Source organism: Orbicella franksi, chromosome 1 (genome assembly GCF_964199315.1).
Source record: "Orbicella franksi chromosome 1, jaOrbFran1.1, whole genome shotgun sequence".
NCBI lineage: Eukaryota > Metazoa > Cnidaria > Anthozoa > Scleractinia > Merulinidae > Orbicella > Orbicella franksi.
This window is the reverse complement of record NC_138145.1, coordinates 43,572,064-43,590,060: the sequence shown is the minus strand read 5'-3', so window position 1 is coordinate 43,590,060 and position 17,997 is coordinate 43,572,064. Positions and strand designations below refer to the sequence as shown.

General features: G+C 39.5%; 1 protein-coding gene across 1 annotated transcript in view; it reads right to left on the bottom strand.

Annotated features, from left to right (window-relative positions):
* Positions 1-11,703: 11,703 nt before the first annotated feature.
* The window catches only part of LOC145480924 (uncharacterized), a 40,642-nt gene continuing 34,348 nt past the window's right edge, over positions 11,704-17,997 (bottom strand). Inside the window, exons 5-6 of the mRNA XM_081459270.1 lie at positions 12,754-16,120; positions 11,704-11,871 (exon numbers count right to left, since the gene is read on the bottom strand). Coding sequence (XP_081315396.1) covers positions 12,756-16,120 — 3,365 coding nt within the window. The 3' untranslated portion in view covers positions 11,704-11,871; positions 12,754-12,755. The remainder of the gene's footprint in view (positions 11,872-12,753; positions 16,121-17,997) is intronic.

Sequence of the window (17,997 nt, the reverse complement as noted above, 5' to 3'; positions counted from 1 at the left end):
GAGATGTTTAGTCAAAGCAATTTGTATTCAAAATGTCAAAATTAATTAAGTTCAAACAAGTCTTTTGAATTTGAAAGGGGCAGGTTGATTTTGAGCTTACGCATTAAGCAGAAGGTATCAATAACTAACATAGCTGCCGAAAACTACCGAGGACTGCCGAAGTTTACCCGAGCAACGAAGTTTAGCCGAAAATCACTGCGCGTTTAAGTGTCTTCGAAACATGCATTTGCAAGAACAATTTCAGAATAATTGAGTGTTTTAAAGTTTCAGAATAATTGTAAATGTGTAAAATAATTAGTAAATAAAATAAAATAAAACGGTAAAACAAATAGAAGAAGAAGAAAAAAAAAAACATTCAACATTATTGCTTAATCATAGCGGTAATTATTAAAAACAATATAATAATTTAAACTTTAAAAATTAATAGTTCAAGTCCAGGTATCAATTGGAAAGAAAAAAGAAAAACATGCTGATATCATGTTTATTAACAATCTGCTGTTATACCCTTGTACAAGAGAGGATGAGATTAAGAGAGTCATTGTCCCATACAGGCCTTACTCCCTAGATAAGTCCTCTTAAGCTATTTTAAGAGACAGTATCCAGTCCTCCCGTTGCGTGGACGTCCTCGAGGAGGGTGAAAATGCGTGTAAAGCCGCCTTGGGTTGTCCACGTGATCAGAATCCTCGTCACATGATTGGCTTCCTGGGATTTCAAGTGATCTAAAAATAACTCTGTATAAAGGTCTGTATGGGGATCAACCCTCTCACCCATCATCCTCTCTAGCCTCGAGTAAGTATTTTGATTTGCGGTCTACGTTTTAACCTTCTAAAAGGGAACACTTTTCAATTACTCCAATTGTAATTTTTCTTAGAATATATTTAATCCATTGTTTAAATATCGCAATATTCCCGGTATTGGACTGTAACTAGCTTGAAAATGGAGGGTCGTGTGGGTGAATGTCATTAAAAAGAGATTAATGTCATTTAATACTCTTTTTCTTTGGCCATCGTAGCTTAATAAGAAATAACACGCAATAATAAGGCAATTAAAACCGGCCCAAAATGATAATGTAAGCAGCGAAGGCTTTATCTTTATTAGTTTGCATTGTTCATATGCAAATTTTTCTCAGCTTCTGTCATTGTTATTGTTAATTAGTTTCTTATTTTAAATTGAAATTTAGTTGTTACTTCTATTCCTAACGGTCACTTCTGAAGATGTATGTTGAAACATACGAAACGTCAAGTAAATGAACTTTGTTTTTTAACATGCGTTTTATTGCCATGTTTATAAATAAATAAATAATAAATAAATATACATTTATATAGCGCCATTTTCCACTAATTGTCCATGGCGCTTTACAATACTTTAAAATTAAAATCCTAATTCTTTAAAAACCTAAAATCCTAAATCCTAAAAGTTAAAATCCTAAGAATTAAATACGCTATATAATACAATTAGGCTACAAATAAAAAGTAAAAACTACAAATCAAATGCACGCTTAAAAAGATAAGTCTTAAGATTAGCCTTAAAAACTGCCTCTGATGATGAAAGTCTGATCTGGAGGGGTAGTTTATTCCAGAGCCTTGGTGCCGCCACGGAAAAAGCCCTTTCACCATACGTTTTAAGATTTGCTCTAGGCTCATCAAGCAACCTGTTGTTTGAAGATCGTAGTGTCCGACCAGAAATGTTAAATCGCAGTAGGTCTCTAATGTAATCAGGGGCCAGTCCATTCAGAGCTTTGTAAGTTAACAACAATATTTTGAAAATAATCCTAAAATGAACTGGCAACCAATGTAAGCTCCTTAGTATTGGTGTGATGTGTTCCTGCCTTCTAGTCAAGGTAACAAGGCGAGCTGCTGAGTTCTGTACAAGCTGAAGTCTATTAATCAGATACTTTGGGAGACCGTACAGTAGGGCGTTACAATAGTCCAAACGCGATGTTATGTAAGCGTGAACAATGGTCTCAGTAGTACTCTGGGATAGGTATCGCCTAATTTTAGCTATACTACGAATGCGGAAAAATGCGCTCTTGCAGGTTATTTTAACGTGTTCTTTGAAATCCAAACATTGATCGAATGCAACTCCTAAATTCTTGGCCTGTTTACTAGACTTGATTACTTCATCACCAACTCGTATATAGTCGAGGGGTGGTCGTGGACGATATTTAGAACTAATAACCAAAAGTTCAGTCTTATCCCGATTTAACTTAAGTTTGTTGCGCAGCATCCAGTCCCCAATGTCCTTAACACATAATTCTACTGCTATCTTTGAGCTTGATAGATGATTAGGGCAATTGGACGTAAACGACAAGTACAACTGTGTGTCATCTGCATAGAGATGAAACGGTATGCTATGCTTTCTGGCTATGTCACCCAGCGGACTTGTATAAAGGGAATACAACAAGGGTCCCAGTACAGAACCCTGTGGTACCCGCAGTTTGCGTGTCATTTCTTATTAATGTCATTTGTAATATGAAAAGACTCCTCGCATTAGCCTGAGTTGCAAGCTAGGTCCAACCCAATACCGAGAACACGAATAAGGTGTATTATTATATGGCCTGTTCCGTCGCTCAAATCCTGCGCTGTGATTGGCTACCCGAGCGGGCAAGATGGAGCAATCTTGCCCGCTCGGGACTAACCTCTGTGTCCCGCAAGAAAAATTTCCCCGAAAGCCGTATAATAAATCCTTTATTGAGCAAGCTTTTTCGGTCAAGATGACTGGATATTGGCCTCGTTCTTTTTTTGCATGTTTATGGAGCTCGACTCCGTCTCGGTCAATAAACACGCAAGAAAAGAACTTGGCCAATATCCAGCTATCTTGACCTCACACTTGGTCAATAACCCATATTTATCGGTATTACCAATCTTCATTTTTGACGTGGCTACAATGAACTCACAGTCTTTATAGCAAACAATTCCAACAAGAGGTAGACTGATATTCGAGACCATCAAATGTAGAACCAGCCGGCGGATAATATAGATTTAAACTAGGAATTCTGGGCTCTAACCACGTGACCACATCGCCTCTTGATGTTATTGTTGTTACTAGTTTTTAATCATTATTGTCAAAGCAATTGCTGCTTTTCATGTGACGTCATCACTTTCCAAATTAAAGAAATTACCAATCCTTCTGAAGTTTTAGTTTCATCAGATGTAAGACCCTTTAATAACTTGATGTTTTGCAGCGTTTAAGCTCGACAGGGTTCGTCATTTTGAAATAGGGCACGTTTGAATTTCCAAGTTTATGCGTTGTGTGACACTAAAATGGCGGCCCGATAAGGCTGTCGAATGGTCAAAAAGATGAGTTATTGCCCAAGTTTTTGCTAACCAAACAGTTGTTGCTCTAGAAAAAGTATTAATAGGCCCTTTGCAGCTGGGGTCACGTGACCAAATTTTTCCTAAAAATGTTTTGTATTATGGGCTATAACTAAAAGAATGCCAGAAATGGAAAGAGCGCATCGAAAATACCAAAATGGCCAAGTTTGAGGCCCCAGGAAAAAACGAGTAAGTTTATACCATAGTTTGAATTTTCGGAAAATTTACTGGATTCGTATGGAAAATGTTGCTGGAGAGCAAGGTCTTGCTCTCCAGCAACATTTTTCCATACAAATCTTCTTATTCTTTCAAAAATTCAGACCATCATAAAATCTCATTCTCTGATGATGGGGGCCTCAAACTTGGCCATTTTGATATTTTCGACATGCTTTTTCCATTTCTGGCATTCTTTAAGTTATAGCCCATAATTTTATGAAAAGTAGGTCACGTGATGGCTTAGCTGCAAAGGGCCTATTTCAATGTGTCGGAGCTCTAGAGTAATAACTTTTCGTTTCAATGGCAAAACTCAATGACAGATGTTTCTGTTACTTTACGGCCGCCATGTTTGTGTCCCTCCGAGGGGCACAAACATGGCGACTCCATACAAAGCTCTGTAAATTTGCGTGAAACACTTCTCCGAATAACGGGAAAATGAAAAACGGCACAGACCTAAATCTTGGCGAGGTTGTTTATATATCAATCGTCTTTCATATCCCAGCTTCTTGACCTAATTTATTGAACGGTTATGATTTTTATTTTTGATGGCGTGACACTGCAAACCAGCCATTGTTTGATGAGTTTTTTGTCATATTCGGAATAACCCGAAAGGTTGTGGTCTACGTGGTATCAGCGTAAAAGGTCGTTGAGACTTTCACTTGCTCCCTGCTGAACATTCACCGGAAGTTTGAGAGGAGGTTGATCCATTTAAGTAAAGTTTACTTCACGTTTAGAACGGAACATAGCAAACAAAAACAGGAAGTTTTCACTTGCGTGGGCGAAGGACAGAGAGTTGGAAACGACCTTTAAAGAAAAGAAAGACTTACATACTTGAAGTACGTTGGAACTGACTGGAATGCAGTTGTCCACTACTACCACTACGTTAAGGCGTTTGAAATCATGGCGGCCTTTCGACGCTTCATACAGACTATTGTGGTTTTCCGTTGTGAAAACTGTAGAAAACGTAAATAGGAAAAACAAGACACGCGTGTCTCAGCAGGGCAGGTAGGAGAAAGTTGTAGTTGCTTTTTTTTCCTATGTTATGATATCTTCACGTCAGTTGTGACTGGAATGCAGTGAATATTGGTGCACCCATATACCTTACATGGACTGGTTATTCGGTAATTAAAGAACTTAAACCTTAAAGTGCCTGGAAAGTTGTTTTGCAAAATCTTCTAACATGAGCGTATTCTGTACCATGCAGGCGTCGTTCAAAGTCGCTAATAGGTCGTTAATTAATTTATATTTATTTTTGGCTCAGTTGTTTTCAAATGTACAACTGATTAGACTCGATGACTGCTGAAGGAAATTTGAGAGACATTTGGTTTCGGGCAAAACAAAAACGAAAAATAAACAGTTCAAACTGAGTAGTGTAGTTTAACCACCACGGTGTTTTACAATTTGAAAACGGCAGGCATGGAAGATTTTCTAAACAACAACACGAACAGTGAACTCACTAAAACTAAATTTTATCGGCTAAATCAAACGAACACTCACCTTTCTGAAGAATTGCAAGCCATTTGATCCCGATACATGTTTCTCCAGTCACATAACAACGGCAACAGAGCGATAAACTGGTGAAAACTTCTGAACTTCTTCGCGTCGACCTTGGCACGATCAACCCGGGCGCAACTGTGGTGTGAGCGGGCAAGAGGTCAATTTCCGTCCTCTCCTAGAACCAATCAGATTGGAAGGTTCAGAGAATTCGGCAAGCTCATTGAAGCTCTGAGAAAAAAAAGAGAAAAAAGAAAAGAAATTCAGCTTATCCAAAAGCCTACACGAATTACACAAAGTTCATTAGCTCTAATTGATCTCTTTCTCACCAACGATCCTGAGGGTTTGCCATATTGAATTTAGTGATCAGTCGCTAATTATCTCTTGCAACATGAGCAGGCAATTTTTAAATCGTGCCCACAAGTTTTTAAGTTTGGACAGTTTGTGATCGAGAATTTTACTAGAGATATCGAGCTAATCCAATACATCCAATATCCGTTGGCAAAGCAAAATCATAGTCCTTAAAGAGGCCTACGACATATTTGTTCCCGGCCGCTCAACTTCAACTGCTGTTTAGGTTTTGCTTTTCTGGTATCGAAAGCCATTTAAATGCTTTCGGTGAACAAAACTTGAACACGACAGCTTTAACAAATCTCTGTTTGCGAAGTCTTACATACGAAATCCTGTTTCAAAAATGTTAAAGGTAATATTTTTGAGCTTTAATAAAGGAAGTTTTTCAAATATTGGTAGCCTCTGATGAATTATCTGGTTTTAGTTTCCCTCGAATGCTTGACGCTCGATCATGAATTGAACTCTTGAAGAAACAGCCGCTCGAAGGAAAGACTGCATCGTGCACAAATATAAGCTCACATTTTTGACATTTTCCTTTAGGCCTCAGTCTTTTGTTTATTCAAGCTTATTTTACAAAATAACGAAAGTGACAGAAATCAGTTTTAAAAGCCACTCATGTGTTCAAGGTCAGCCGTAGACGCGCAACTTATCAATTTAAAACGAACTGGAAAGAAAAACCCACAAACCTGCTATTGAATAAGAACATCTCAAAAAGCTCTAAGCCAGGGGTGTTTGTTCGCTTTCTTCTCCACTCTCGCTTGTAAGAAATGTCTGGTCCCATATTGTTCTTTCCTTTTGCCGACGAGTCGGAGAGCTCAACCATCAAAAGCTTCAACCATGTGCAGTTTGTTTTCAATTCTTCGGAAAACTGATCCAAATTTAAGCTCAACCAATCTTTGAAAAACGCTTTTACCGACTGCAATTTTCGTTTGTTTTCAGCTTGATATTTAGATTACCTGATCCGATTAAGATTGTCTGTTTGCCCGAGAACTACAACCTCGGCGCGATCCAAGAGAAATTTTGATGTGTCGCTTTGTCAGAGTTTTGAATGAACATTTTCGCGCGGTTTATCGCGCTTTTGACTTCATGTAAGCCGATTCAAACAAACAATTTCAAAATGTTGAGTTAACCTAAATGTCAAGCTGACAGTAAACGAAAATTACAGTCGGTATAAGCATTTCTCAAAAATTGGTTAAGCTTAAATTTGGATCAGTCTTCCGAAGAATTGAAAACAAACTGCACATGGTTGAAGCTTTTGGTGGTTGAGCTCTCTGTCCTTCACGGCCTCTTCGACAAAAGGAAAGAACAATATGGAACCAGACATTTCTTGAAAGCGAGAGTGGGGAAGAAAGGGAACAATCACCCTTGGTTTTGAGCTGTTTGAGATGTCAGTTATTCAATAGCAGGTTTGTAGGTTACGTTTTCTTTTCCACTCCATTTTAAATATTTGATGAGTTTCGCGTCTAAGGCTGAACTTGAACACATAAATGGCTTTTAAAAATGATCTCTGTCATTTTCGTGATTTGGTAAAATAAGCTTTAAATGAACAGAAGACTGGGACCTTAGGAAAATGTCAGAAATGTAAGCTTATATTTGTACACAATGTAGTCTTTTCTTCGAGCGGCTGTTTCTTCAAGAGTTCAATTTACGATCGAGCAACGTGCTTTCGAGCAGAACTAAAACCCGGGAACTGAAATAATTCATGCATCAGAGGCCACTAATATTTGATAAAACTTCCTCTATTAAAGCTCAGAAAAACTCTTACCTTTATAACGTTTTTGGAACAGAAGGATTTGGTATGTAAGACTTCAAAAACAGAGATTTGTTAATAAAGCTCTCATGTTCAAGTTTTGTTTGCCGAAAGCATTTAAGTGGCTTTCGATGCCAGGAAAGCTTTACAGTGAAAGCTTGTGCTGAATTTTATTGTCGTAAAATCGCTAGAAAATTCTGTCTAAAATTTTCGCAATGCATTGCTAACTTCGAAAGGCTGATACAGACCAGTTTGTTGTTTTTGTGGTCCGTCTCCGAGTACGGAGTGCCTTTGTTCAACAAGTTGAGCAAGAAGTCAAAAACAAGCAAAAAACTTAAGCTCGAAATTTGGTAGCTTACAGGAATAATATTCCTCATCTCCGGAAGAATTATTAGATTTTTCCATATTTTAGGAGAAGAAAAATAGGAATTATGTTTTACAAAGTGTCAACATCGATGAAAAAATTTACCGAGAAAAAGTACAAATAAACAAACTGGTGTCAGCGTGCAACCCACGGGCAAATGGATCGAGCGTAATAGCCAAATCAGAACGCGCGCTTCGCTAATGTCAAAGTAGTTGTGGATCCACTCGGCTATCGCCTCGTGGATCCGCAGACTACTTTGACAATGTTATGACGAAATTCATTGTCAATAACAGGACAGACGCATTAAAAACTGACGTCAGTTTGTTTTTTCAAAAGCATATCACTAGGTGATATGCTTCTGGTTTTTTACAATACACAAATTGTCAAATTGTCCGCTCTCGCTCGTTGACGCATCGCACAAATTACAAATTCATTTGTCTGTCTGCTTATTGACAATGCCGGGAAATTAGCCAATGAGCGCGCGAGAATTTTTTCAGGTATCGTAAAAGGTCGATAGTTGCCCACTGCACGCTTACCATTTATCAATGATTAAGCGTTTTCTATGTTCATTGGGATCGGGCAGAAAATTACCGACGTACCCGACATTAGTTTTCCCAAACATCAAATCAAAAGGGTCATGACGAGCCCATCGTCATGAGATCCTGTTTTAGGAACCTTGCATCTCTGATTTCACGAGTGTGTTTTCCATAGACACCTTGTCCATCAGGGAAATGATTAATCAGGACACAATAATAGACCATTAGTGAAAAGGCCAATTCTTGTCGCAGTAAGAAGGGACAAATATTTTTCACGTTAATGCACGGGAGGGAGGGGTGGGTGAGTAAACCTCCATCCACTCGTGCATTCAACACCTGCGCTCGGCGCTTAATCACAAGTCCCTCATTGAATCCCTTTACTATCGCCTGTGGAATTGATCGAGGAGAAGCAGGCTAAAAAAGGTTCAGCTTAAAATTTACTTTCAGTTACACTGATACTGGTTTGGATCTCTTGGCACGCGGCGTATTTCAATAGGGAGTTAAAGAAAACCACTACGGCAACGGAAACGGGAACGTCGCTAAACTAAAGGTTTAATGTGCAGAACAATGGCGCTGTGCGTGCGTTATAATTTTTGATAAATTTCTTTGCCGTTCTCTGCAAAACAACAACTTGAAATGACCAAATTCTGCTTTGACTTTTTTTATTTCAGATTTATCGCAGTGTTCCAGACTGGTTCTAGACTCCAGTATCGCGAAACTTGCAGGCAAAGTATAAATTCATTTTTTCAATCAACGTTGTCTTCGGCCCCGTCTACACGTATCCGGATATTTTTGAATCCGCAACTTTTTCTTTCTGGATACGGCTTCCGTCCACAAGCATCCGGCGAATTCGGCAGCGAATCCGGATATTTTTGCTTCGTGTGGACGGAGAAAAATTTTGAATCCGGGAAGAAGAAGTTGCAGATTCAAAAATATCTGGATACGTGTGGACGAGGCCTTGAACTCCCTAATAGACCATTTTACAGTTGTTTGCTCAGTGACCTGGCCTCTGAATGGCAGCGAACTTGTTTTGATACAGGCATCGCCATCACCTCACCACTTTTGTTGTGTAAATCAAGTTGCTCTCATGCTAGCTAGCTGGCATTTGAATGAGAAAAGCAGAGAGGTCTGTATCAAAGCAAGGTCACCTCCAGCCTCGCTTGCATTCAAAGGCCAGGTAACTGAGCACACAACTGCAAAATGGCCTATTTGCGGTTCAAGTTTTGAAAGAAAACGGAAGGTTAAAAAGACCGAAGTTTTAGCAATTTCTGATATTCTGTTTAATTTTGATATTCTGTTTATTTTTGTCTTTTTACTTAATTTACAGTATTTATAAATGTTTTAATGTGAGGCGAGGTGACCTCTAGAAACCATCAGGCTTTTAGTTGAGGCCACCTCGTACGTAACAATATGGTTACATAGATAGTGCTACAGTGTGCGGCTTTGCCAGTTCAGTAATTATTTTACTAAAAGCTCTTGCAGTTTTTTCTTAAAATTCTTTTTCATGAGAGCATATAATGTCTATAATGCGTGTGAGCAACAGTTTATACTTGCGTTTTAACCAGATTGTGATAGCAAAAGCTTCGTGGCGAGAACTCGATGAATGTCCGCCATTTTGGCCGCCATGTTGAAGGCTTGGGCGCCAAGCATGACGTCACTGAATAAAAAATGACTCAAGTTGATATGAAAAATAATTTGCATTGCATAGCACTAACGTTGAACTAAAGCAGATTATTCCTCAAGTTAGAAATCGTTCGAAATTACGTCCGATACTCGGCAAGTATTTTGTATACTTTACATGGCGCTGTCATCCAACGCAATTGATATAACCTCTCCCCCTCCAGAAGGTACTACCATATATAACATACGTGGGTATATGCCACTGTAAAATGTATGGTTTTTGGACAGTTTAGTCTGGGATAGGACTAAAACCAGGCAGTTTTTATCTAGAGTAGGATATAATTTACCTGAAAGGTAACATAATTTAGTGTAAAATAGGGTTCTTTAACCAGGGTTCTATGATAGAAATTGAAACTCGAAAGTGACTTTGTATGATGTTTGTTTAGTTAGTGTATGTTGGACTTGGATAGTGATTAAGTGTCTACTTGGAAAATATCTAGTCTGGGATAGGGGAGGGGTTTCAGTGTCTAGTCTTGAATAGGTTCGCTAAATCAAGCTGATCATGATCATAGTCAGGTATAGGGTAAGGACTTCAGTGTCCCATCGGCACACCCCTACCCAAAGATTTACAGGGACCTCCCCTGGTGTAAAATCCATGATGGCAATCCAAACCTTCCTTTCTAAAGAGGCCGTTCAAAAGCTATGGTGGTGTATTGTTCATGGAATGGGTTGATGTCTCTGTATGCCTGGGGAGATGCTGAAGTTATACATCGTTTTGAAGAAACATGCACAATCGGGACATATTTGCTTCACTCTGTGATTGCTTACAAGATTCGCAATGCGTGCAAACTCCCAAAAATTACGCATTCCTTCCCGGCATGCATTTACAAATTTAGTGAATACTGGGATGCATGATTACCACGGTGAACTGTGGACTGTTGGTCAATGGGAAAAGAGAAAGCGGTCACCACAGCGTCTGATAATAAGAACATCAATCCACTTTCTTTAAGGAGGCTCGACCCATTACAGTGGCCCTATTACACTTTAAAAGCTAAATATAAAACGACGAAAAAGATATTACAATATGTAAAAGATACAAGAAAACAAATGTATTTTAAACGAATCAATGCAACTTTATTGCAATCATACAAATGTCGTCGACAGCAAATTAACAATGCCGGACAAAAAGTGTACTGTTCTAATATATGCGTTTACTCTTCCTAAAACTACCTATTGTAAACCAAGTGATTGTTACATACTGTAAATGAAGACCACATGGGGGGAATCCCAACTGACAAGAGAAACACCGGTTGGCTATTTACAAGTGCGGCTGAAGAGCTGAACTTTTTTTACACTTCTTAGATTTTTTTTACAACTGTTTATTAAAACATTTTATTGGGAATGAAGTAACTGTAAACAAATAAACATGAACTGAAGCACTGAGCCTTTTACAATGAGGAAAGCTCTGTGTGGTAGGAGGGTTCATCAATAACAGAGAGCCGTATACTTAGTACATGAGAAATCTTGGGTAACAGGGTGCCCCTTGGTGGAACACAACTGGTTTTGAAGGCATGAAATTTATATCACCACCCACCCCTAGCAGGGATAAAGAGAGGCATAGAGAGAATGAGCGAACTCCAAGTGGCCAATTTTTGGGTGTGATCAAAACGGACAACTCTTCTGATATAAATACTAAGTAAAGGTTGGCTTGGAGGAGGAGGCATTAAGTAGTTTCCCTTAACAACCCATGGTTTTCAAAAAGGTTCATGAAAAAACTGAGGTCTGCTGAATCCTCTTGCCAGTGATCTTCAGTTCTGTCCTAAGCTTATAATGACGATTCTCCCTGCTAATTGTCATACATTTCCGTTGATGTTAGCTCTGAGAATTTAAGAGTTCATCAAGACAATATTCCCTAGTTGATGATTTTCGTTATGCTCATCACCTTTCTGATTAATATAACGGTCTTGTAAGGGGAAATCAGGACTTGATCACTTATTACTGACTACTCACTTATTACTCACTCACTATTTTCCTATCGAATTAATCTATTTTCCTATCGAATTAATCTATTTTCCTATCGCATTAATCACGGAGTTATTCCACTGAAAGATTAAGATGTCGCTTTGATTCAAACTTCGGCGAGTTACGTGGAAGGAGATAATGCCTCGTGGCGGCCATCTTGGATTTCAATGCCAGACCCAAGTACAAGACTGATGCAAAACGGCTCTATAAAAACAGGAAAATAACCAGTTACTGCGGGGACTGTGCAATAGATTCACTCGCCAACTGAAACGATTTTCTGCTTAATGAAGACAGGGTAGAGTAGCCTCAAGTAAGCCAAGAGCCGAAATTAAATTCGCTCAGTAACCCGTCAGTTGTATGGATTGTGATCCAAAAGATGCCACTAGCAAGGTTTGGGTCTTACTTGGCGCGATCCCAGAGATTAAAACGAGTGCTTATCGGCCATGGATCAGCCAATTATCGTAATTTTATAGCAGTGAGAAATACGCCAATGGCTGCTATCGACTGTTATAAAATTACAGAGATACTATACGCGCGCTCATATTGGTCAACAAAGTTGACAAACGTATGTTTTATAGTAACGTTAAACACCCAGTTCCCGAATCTGGCGGCACTAAAGGATAGGACGCAAAATTTCCCGACATAAGTTTAAGAATATTTAGAAATAAGCAAAGAATGAAAAGATTCGATATTTTAAGGCTGATAGTATTAATGATTTCTTTTCGCATGTAAGGCTCTCAAACCTGCGTGAAAATTCAGTAGTGCCTCAAATGATGATTTTAACCGAATTTCGTTCTTTGCATTTTTCTCTCAAATGAAAGGATAGCTACCTGAAAAACTGTGTAAGGATTCTTGTTAACCTCTCGCTTATCCTTAGCAAATTAAAATATCAGCGAAATCAAATCCCCCACCCTTGACGTGCTGTTTCATTTTTAGGGACAAATCCTAAAAGAGTTGAAGCAATCTTCAAATAGAATTGGCATGATTTGCCGGGATCTTGCTACTTCTAATGAAATGCGAGTTAACTGATACTGGCTTCAAAACCCGAGAATTCTAAAGTTATTGTTATCTTATCTGAAAACTTACCCTTATTTTCCAAACTCAAATGACACGTTATCTCCAATCAGCATAAATGGTGCCCACTGCTTCACTTCAGACCAGCCGTTACTCCGCATCCATTTCATGGCCTCGTGAAGAGATTCACTGGCACTCTCTCCACCAACAAGATGTTCGTAGAAACGACTCATGAACTGCTCTGTTGCTTTGTCATCAAGTGCCCACAATGCCACTAACACTGAGCGTGCACCGGATCCTAAGGACGCTCGAGCAATTCCAATAACTCCCTCGGCTCTGATCTTCCCACGTCCACTGTGACAACAACTAAGTACAACAAGTTTGGCTCGTAGCTGAACTTGTGAAATGTCAGACATTGTCAAAACGTACTCTTTTTCATTAGGAAACTTCTTAGTAGACCGCACGGGACAGAGGGCAATTTCTCCTCTTTTGGCATCACCGTGTGCAGCAAAATGTATCAGACCTACTGAAGGAAGCCTTTCAAGTACCACCTGCTTGGTTGCTTTCTCTCCTAGCAAAGGCGGAACGCTCAGCAGTCGGCCAATCATCTCTGCCTCCTTTCTTGCAAAGGGTAATGGTGTGAAGGTTGTACGACGACCATTGTAACGCACTCTACCAACCTCGGGATCACCGACTATCAGAACACCACACTGACTGTGATAGTCAGTAGGACTGTCCTGGATGCATTTGAGAGTGGTCAAGGAAGGAACAGTGCGAATCCTAAACGTGTCTGATAAGTACTTTCCACTGTCATCAAGTAAAGCTGGAAATGGAACATGGAACAAGCAGGGATCAGGAACAATGATGATCTCGGACCCCTCAAGTAAGTCGGCCACAGGAGCGATGAGCATATTGTAGAACAAGGTTAGATTCTGTTCGGGATCATTCTCACCTCTTCCTTGTCGCAAAGTTGCGAGCTCCTCTTCCTGAGAGACATCTGGTTTTGGCTCAATGTCATTTAAAGATCGATCTTCGCAATCCTCTTCGGGTAAAATACCAAAGCTGCGGAGGCTTTTAGCAAAATAATCATCCAAGCTGTCAGATGATCCGGCAGCGATATCGCTTTCATTTACTGTTATTGTTCGAAAATGGATGGCTCCGCTTGTTTTGAGAATCCACAGAAACATTTCCTCTCCATGACTAGAAATGCACAGACAAGAGCAGTTGCTTTCTTGTTTCATAATATTCTCTATACCAATCCAAGATTGCTGATCAGCAGAGATTTGCCTTTCAACAGAGTACCGAGTTTCCATCAAGTCTGCCAAGGCCCTAGCGCGTGCCAACTCTGTAACATAAAGGGCTTTGTTAGGATTCCCCGAAGAAACAAGGAAGGCAGCAAGATTACAATAAGGAATGCTGTGAGTATCTGAAAGCGATACTTTAAATTGATCGTTGTCTCTTAGAAAAGCACGCAGACTTTCGCTTTTTTCCATACTCAAGATCAGATAGTCAAATGCCTCCTGGATCTTTTCTTGGGTCATCTTCACCGTTGTAAGTGTACAAAGACATGCAAACTCTTTGTCAAGGTCTCCAATATCTTGACTAATTGAAAGTGCCCTCTCAAGATAACCTTCAGCAACGACAGGTTCACCGGTAGAATGAAACAATGAACCTAAGTTGTGGTAATCTGCTGCTTCTCCGTCTCTGTCACCAATTTCTTTTCTTATCAATAGTCCTTTCTCATAATATTGTTTGGCTTTGTCATATTCACCAAGAGATTGAAACACAGCTCCTAAGGTTCCGTAACAGTATGCTTCTCCTTCTCTGTGACCAATTTCAACGGTGATTGCAAGTGCTTTGTCAAGTTTTTCTTTAGCTTCCTCGTATTTACCACGAGATAGAAACTCACTTCCTAAGTTTATGTAATCTGCTGCTTCTCCATATCTGTCTTTAATTTTACTCGTGATCGCAAGTGCTTTCTCACGATATTCTTTAGCTCTGCCATAGTCACAAGCGCTTTGAAACACAGTTCCTAAGTTTCCGTAGCAGCTTGCTTCTCCTGCTCTGTCACCAATTTCAATTCTGATCGCAAGTGCTTTCTCAAGATACTCTTTAGCTTTGTCATATTCTCCAAGAGATTTAAAGTTAGCCCCTAAGTTCCCGTAATCTGCCGCTTCTCCTTCTTTGTCACCAATTTCAATTCTGATCGCAAGTGCTTTCTCAGTATATTCTTTAGCTTTGTGATACTCTCCAAGAGACATAAACACGGTTCCTAAGTTTCCGTAAGAGCCTGCTTCTCCTGCTCTGTCACCAATATCAATTTGGATCGCTAGTGCTTTCTCAAGATACTCTTTAGCTTTGTCATATTTTCCAAGAGATTTAAAGTTAACCCCTAAGTTCCCGTAATCTGTCGCTTCTCCTTCTTTGTCACCAATTTCAATTCTGATCGCAAGTGCTTTCTCAAGATACTCTTTAGCTTTGTCATATTCTCCAAGATATTTAAAGTTAGCCCCTAAGTTCCCGTAACCTGTCGCTTCTCCTTCTTTGTCACCGATTTCAATTCTGATTGCAAGTGCTTTCTCAGTATATTCTTTAGCTTTGTGATACTCTCCAAGAGACATAAACACGGTTCCTAAGTTTCCGTAACACCTTGCTTCTCCTGCTCTGTCACCAATTTCAATTTGGATCGCTAGTGCTTTTTCAAGATACTCTTTAGCTTTGTCATATTCACCACGAGATAGAAACACAGTTCCTAAGTTTCCGTAACAGATTGCTTCTCCTGCTCTGTCACCAATTTCAATTTGGATCGCTAGTGCTTTTTCAAGATACTCTTTAGCTTTGTCATATTCTCCAAGAGATTTAAAGTTAGCCCCTAAGTTCCCGTAATCTGTCGCTTCTCCTTCTTCGTCACCAATTTCAATTCTGATTGCAAGTGCTTTCTCAGTATATTCTTTAGCTTTGTGATACTCTCCAAGAGACATAAACACGGTTCCTAAGTTTCCGTAAGAGCCTGCTTCTCCTGCTCTGTCACCAATTTCAATTTGGATCGCTAGTGCGTTCTCAAGATACTCTTTAGCTTTGTCATATTCACCACGAGATAGAAACACAGTTCCTAAGTTTCCGTAACAGATTGCTTCTCCTGCTCTGTCACCAATTTCAATTTGGATCGCTTGTGCTTTCTCAAGATACTCTTTAGCTTTGTCATATTCACCACGAGATCGAAACACAGTTGCTAAGTTTGCGTAACAGCTCGCTTCTTCTGCTCTGTCACCAATTTCAATTGTGATAGTAAGTGCTTCCCCAAGATATTCTATAGCTTTATCGTATTCACCAAGAGATTCAAACACAACTCCTAAGTTTCCGTAAGCGGCTGCTTCTCCTCTCCTGTGACCAATTTCTCTCATGATATTGATCGCTTTCTCATAAAGTTTTCCTGCCTCTACATATTTAAATTGTTTTTCATAGATCATGGCTAGTTCTAATAATGGAATGCCTTCATCTTCGCCTGCTTTTCCACGCTCTAGGTAAATGTCAAGAAGTTGCTTGCCGTATTTTATGGCATTTGTGTAATCAAAGATAAGACAATACGCCATGAAGATTGTTTTATAGATAGCAGTGCTAACTAATTTAACAACCTGCTCCTCCTTTTCTTTCGGCATCACATTATTTACGAAAATCAAACATTCTTTACAGACCTCTATAGCTTTTACACCCCGACCGGTGTTGAGAAGGAAAGTTGCAATAGCCAAACCAACACAGATGACTTGAAAAACGTCGTCTAGATTGTTCATTTTGTCCTCCTCTGTAAGCCCTGTAAAAAGAAAATACCACTCAAGCTCTATAGTGTAAAATAACATTATACTTTTGTACTTCTCTTCTCCTACGTGTATAAATGAGTACCGGCGAACTTAATGCTGGAGGTGAGCCTGGTATTGGCTCCTAGCTGGCCGTTTTATGCAAGATGGGACACGTTGGTTTGACTCAGACTAGAAGGTTTTCACCTCGTGCTCAGACTTTATCAAACCTTTCCATTACAACGAAAAATAACCTGAAGAAGTCTTCTCAAAGTCATTAATAATTCATCAAGTTAAAGCAAACGAAATCATGACCGTGACGGTGTTTGGATATCTGAACTTTATTAGCATAGATTTTCACGATTTCATTTCTCCGTTTTCTCCTTAGTTTTAGTTTTGATTGAGAAGATATATCAAACACTCAAGACAGTGTTTGACCACATATCCAAATACCTCGAAGTTCATCAAAAATACTCTGCTGCGCGTCGTATTTTCAACTCTCTTCTCGGTGTTTGAAAATGTGGTCAAACACGGTCTTTCGTGTTTGATATATTACATAAATTCCCCGTTTCTTTACTGAATGTGTTATCGACCGTGAATAGGAGGGATCAGTACTGCAAGCACACTTTAATTATCTTGACTCCTGTGCAGGCCGAAACCGGCCTTGATGAGCATTGTCCTTTGTTCCACTTCTGACGTCAACACCTTTGACCATAATCGGCATTACCTCTACTCAAGGTCTGCAACAGGAAAAGATCTTTCCGATAATGCCCAGATCAGAGCGATTGGGTTAACTGAGCTTGAAATACGCGCGAAAAGGCTTCGAAATTTGAGTGAAAAAACTTGGAGGAAAATTTGTTCGATTAAGCTTCACTATGTGATGTTATGAATATCCCAAAGATATATTTTTCAACTAACAAGGCAAAAAATACAAGATTAGGTTCTTACCTCAGTCAGGAGCAAATCACTAAGAGCGTGCAGCTACCCTATATTCTGGTCACGGCGTTTTCACAGATCGATCTATTTTTTGTTTGAATTTATCCCGAATTCAGACCCCCATAGGAACTTCAGTGACCAATTACAAGCACGGAATTTATTGTTAACTGACGTCATCATTACACCGGTAGAAGTGATGGGCTCCTGATGTAAGGTTGGCCATTTTTTTCCTTAGTGATGCGCACCCATATTGACCGAAACTGACCTATTTTGCGGGAAAAGAAGCCTAAAAATAGACCTGTCTGTAAAACTGCCGTGATATAGGTTTAGTATGGGAGTTGCACGCTCCTAGTGATGGACTCCAGCCTCAGTAGAGTTCCCTTGGAAAAGTGCATGGCACCTACGACACATTTGGGTGTTTCACGTAATTCCAGGAAAACTGATGATCATATAACGAATCTGTTTGGCGGTATGCGAGATGGGTTTTAAAACGCATAAAAATTGTAACGCCGAGATACTGAATGTAAACATCTTCAGGTTTAAACATGATTTGCACTCTCCGGCAAGTGGAATGAAAGACTCTTTT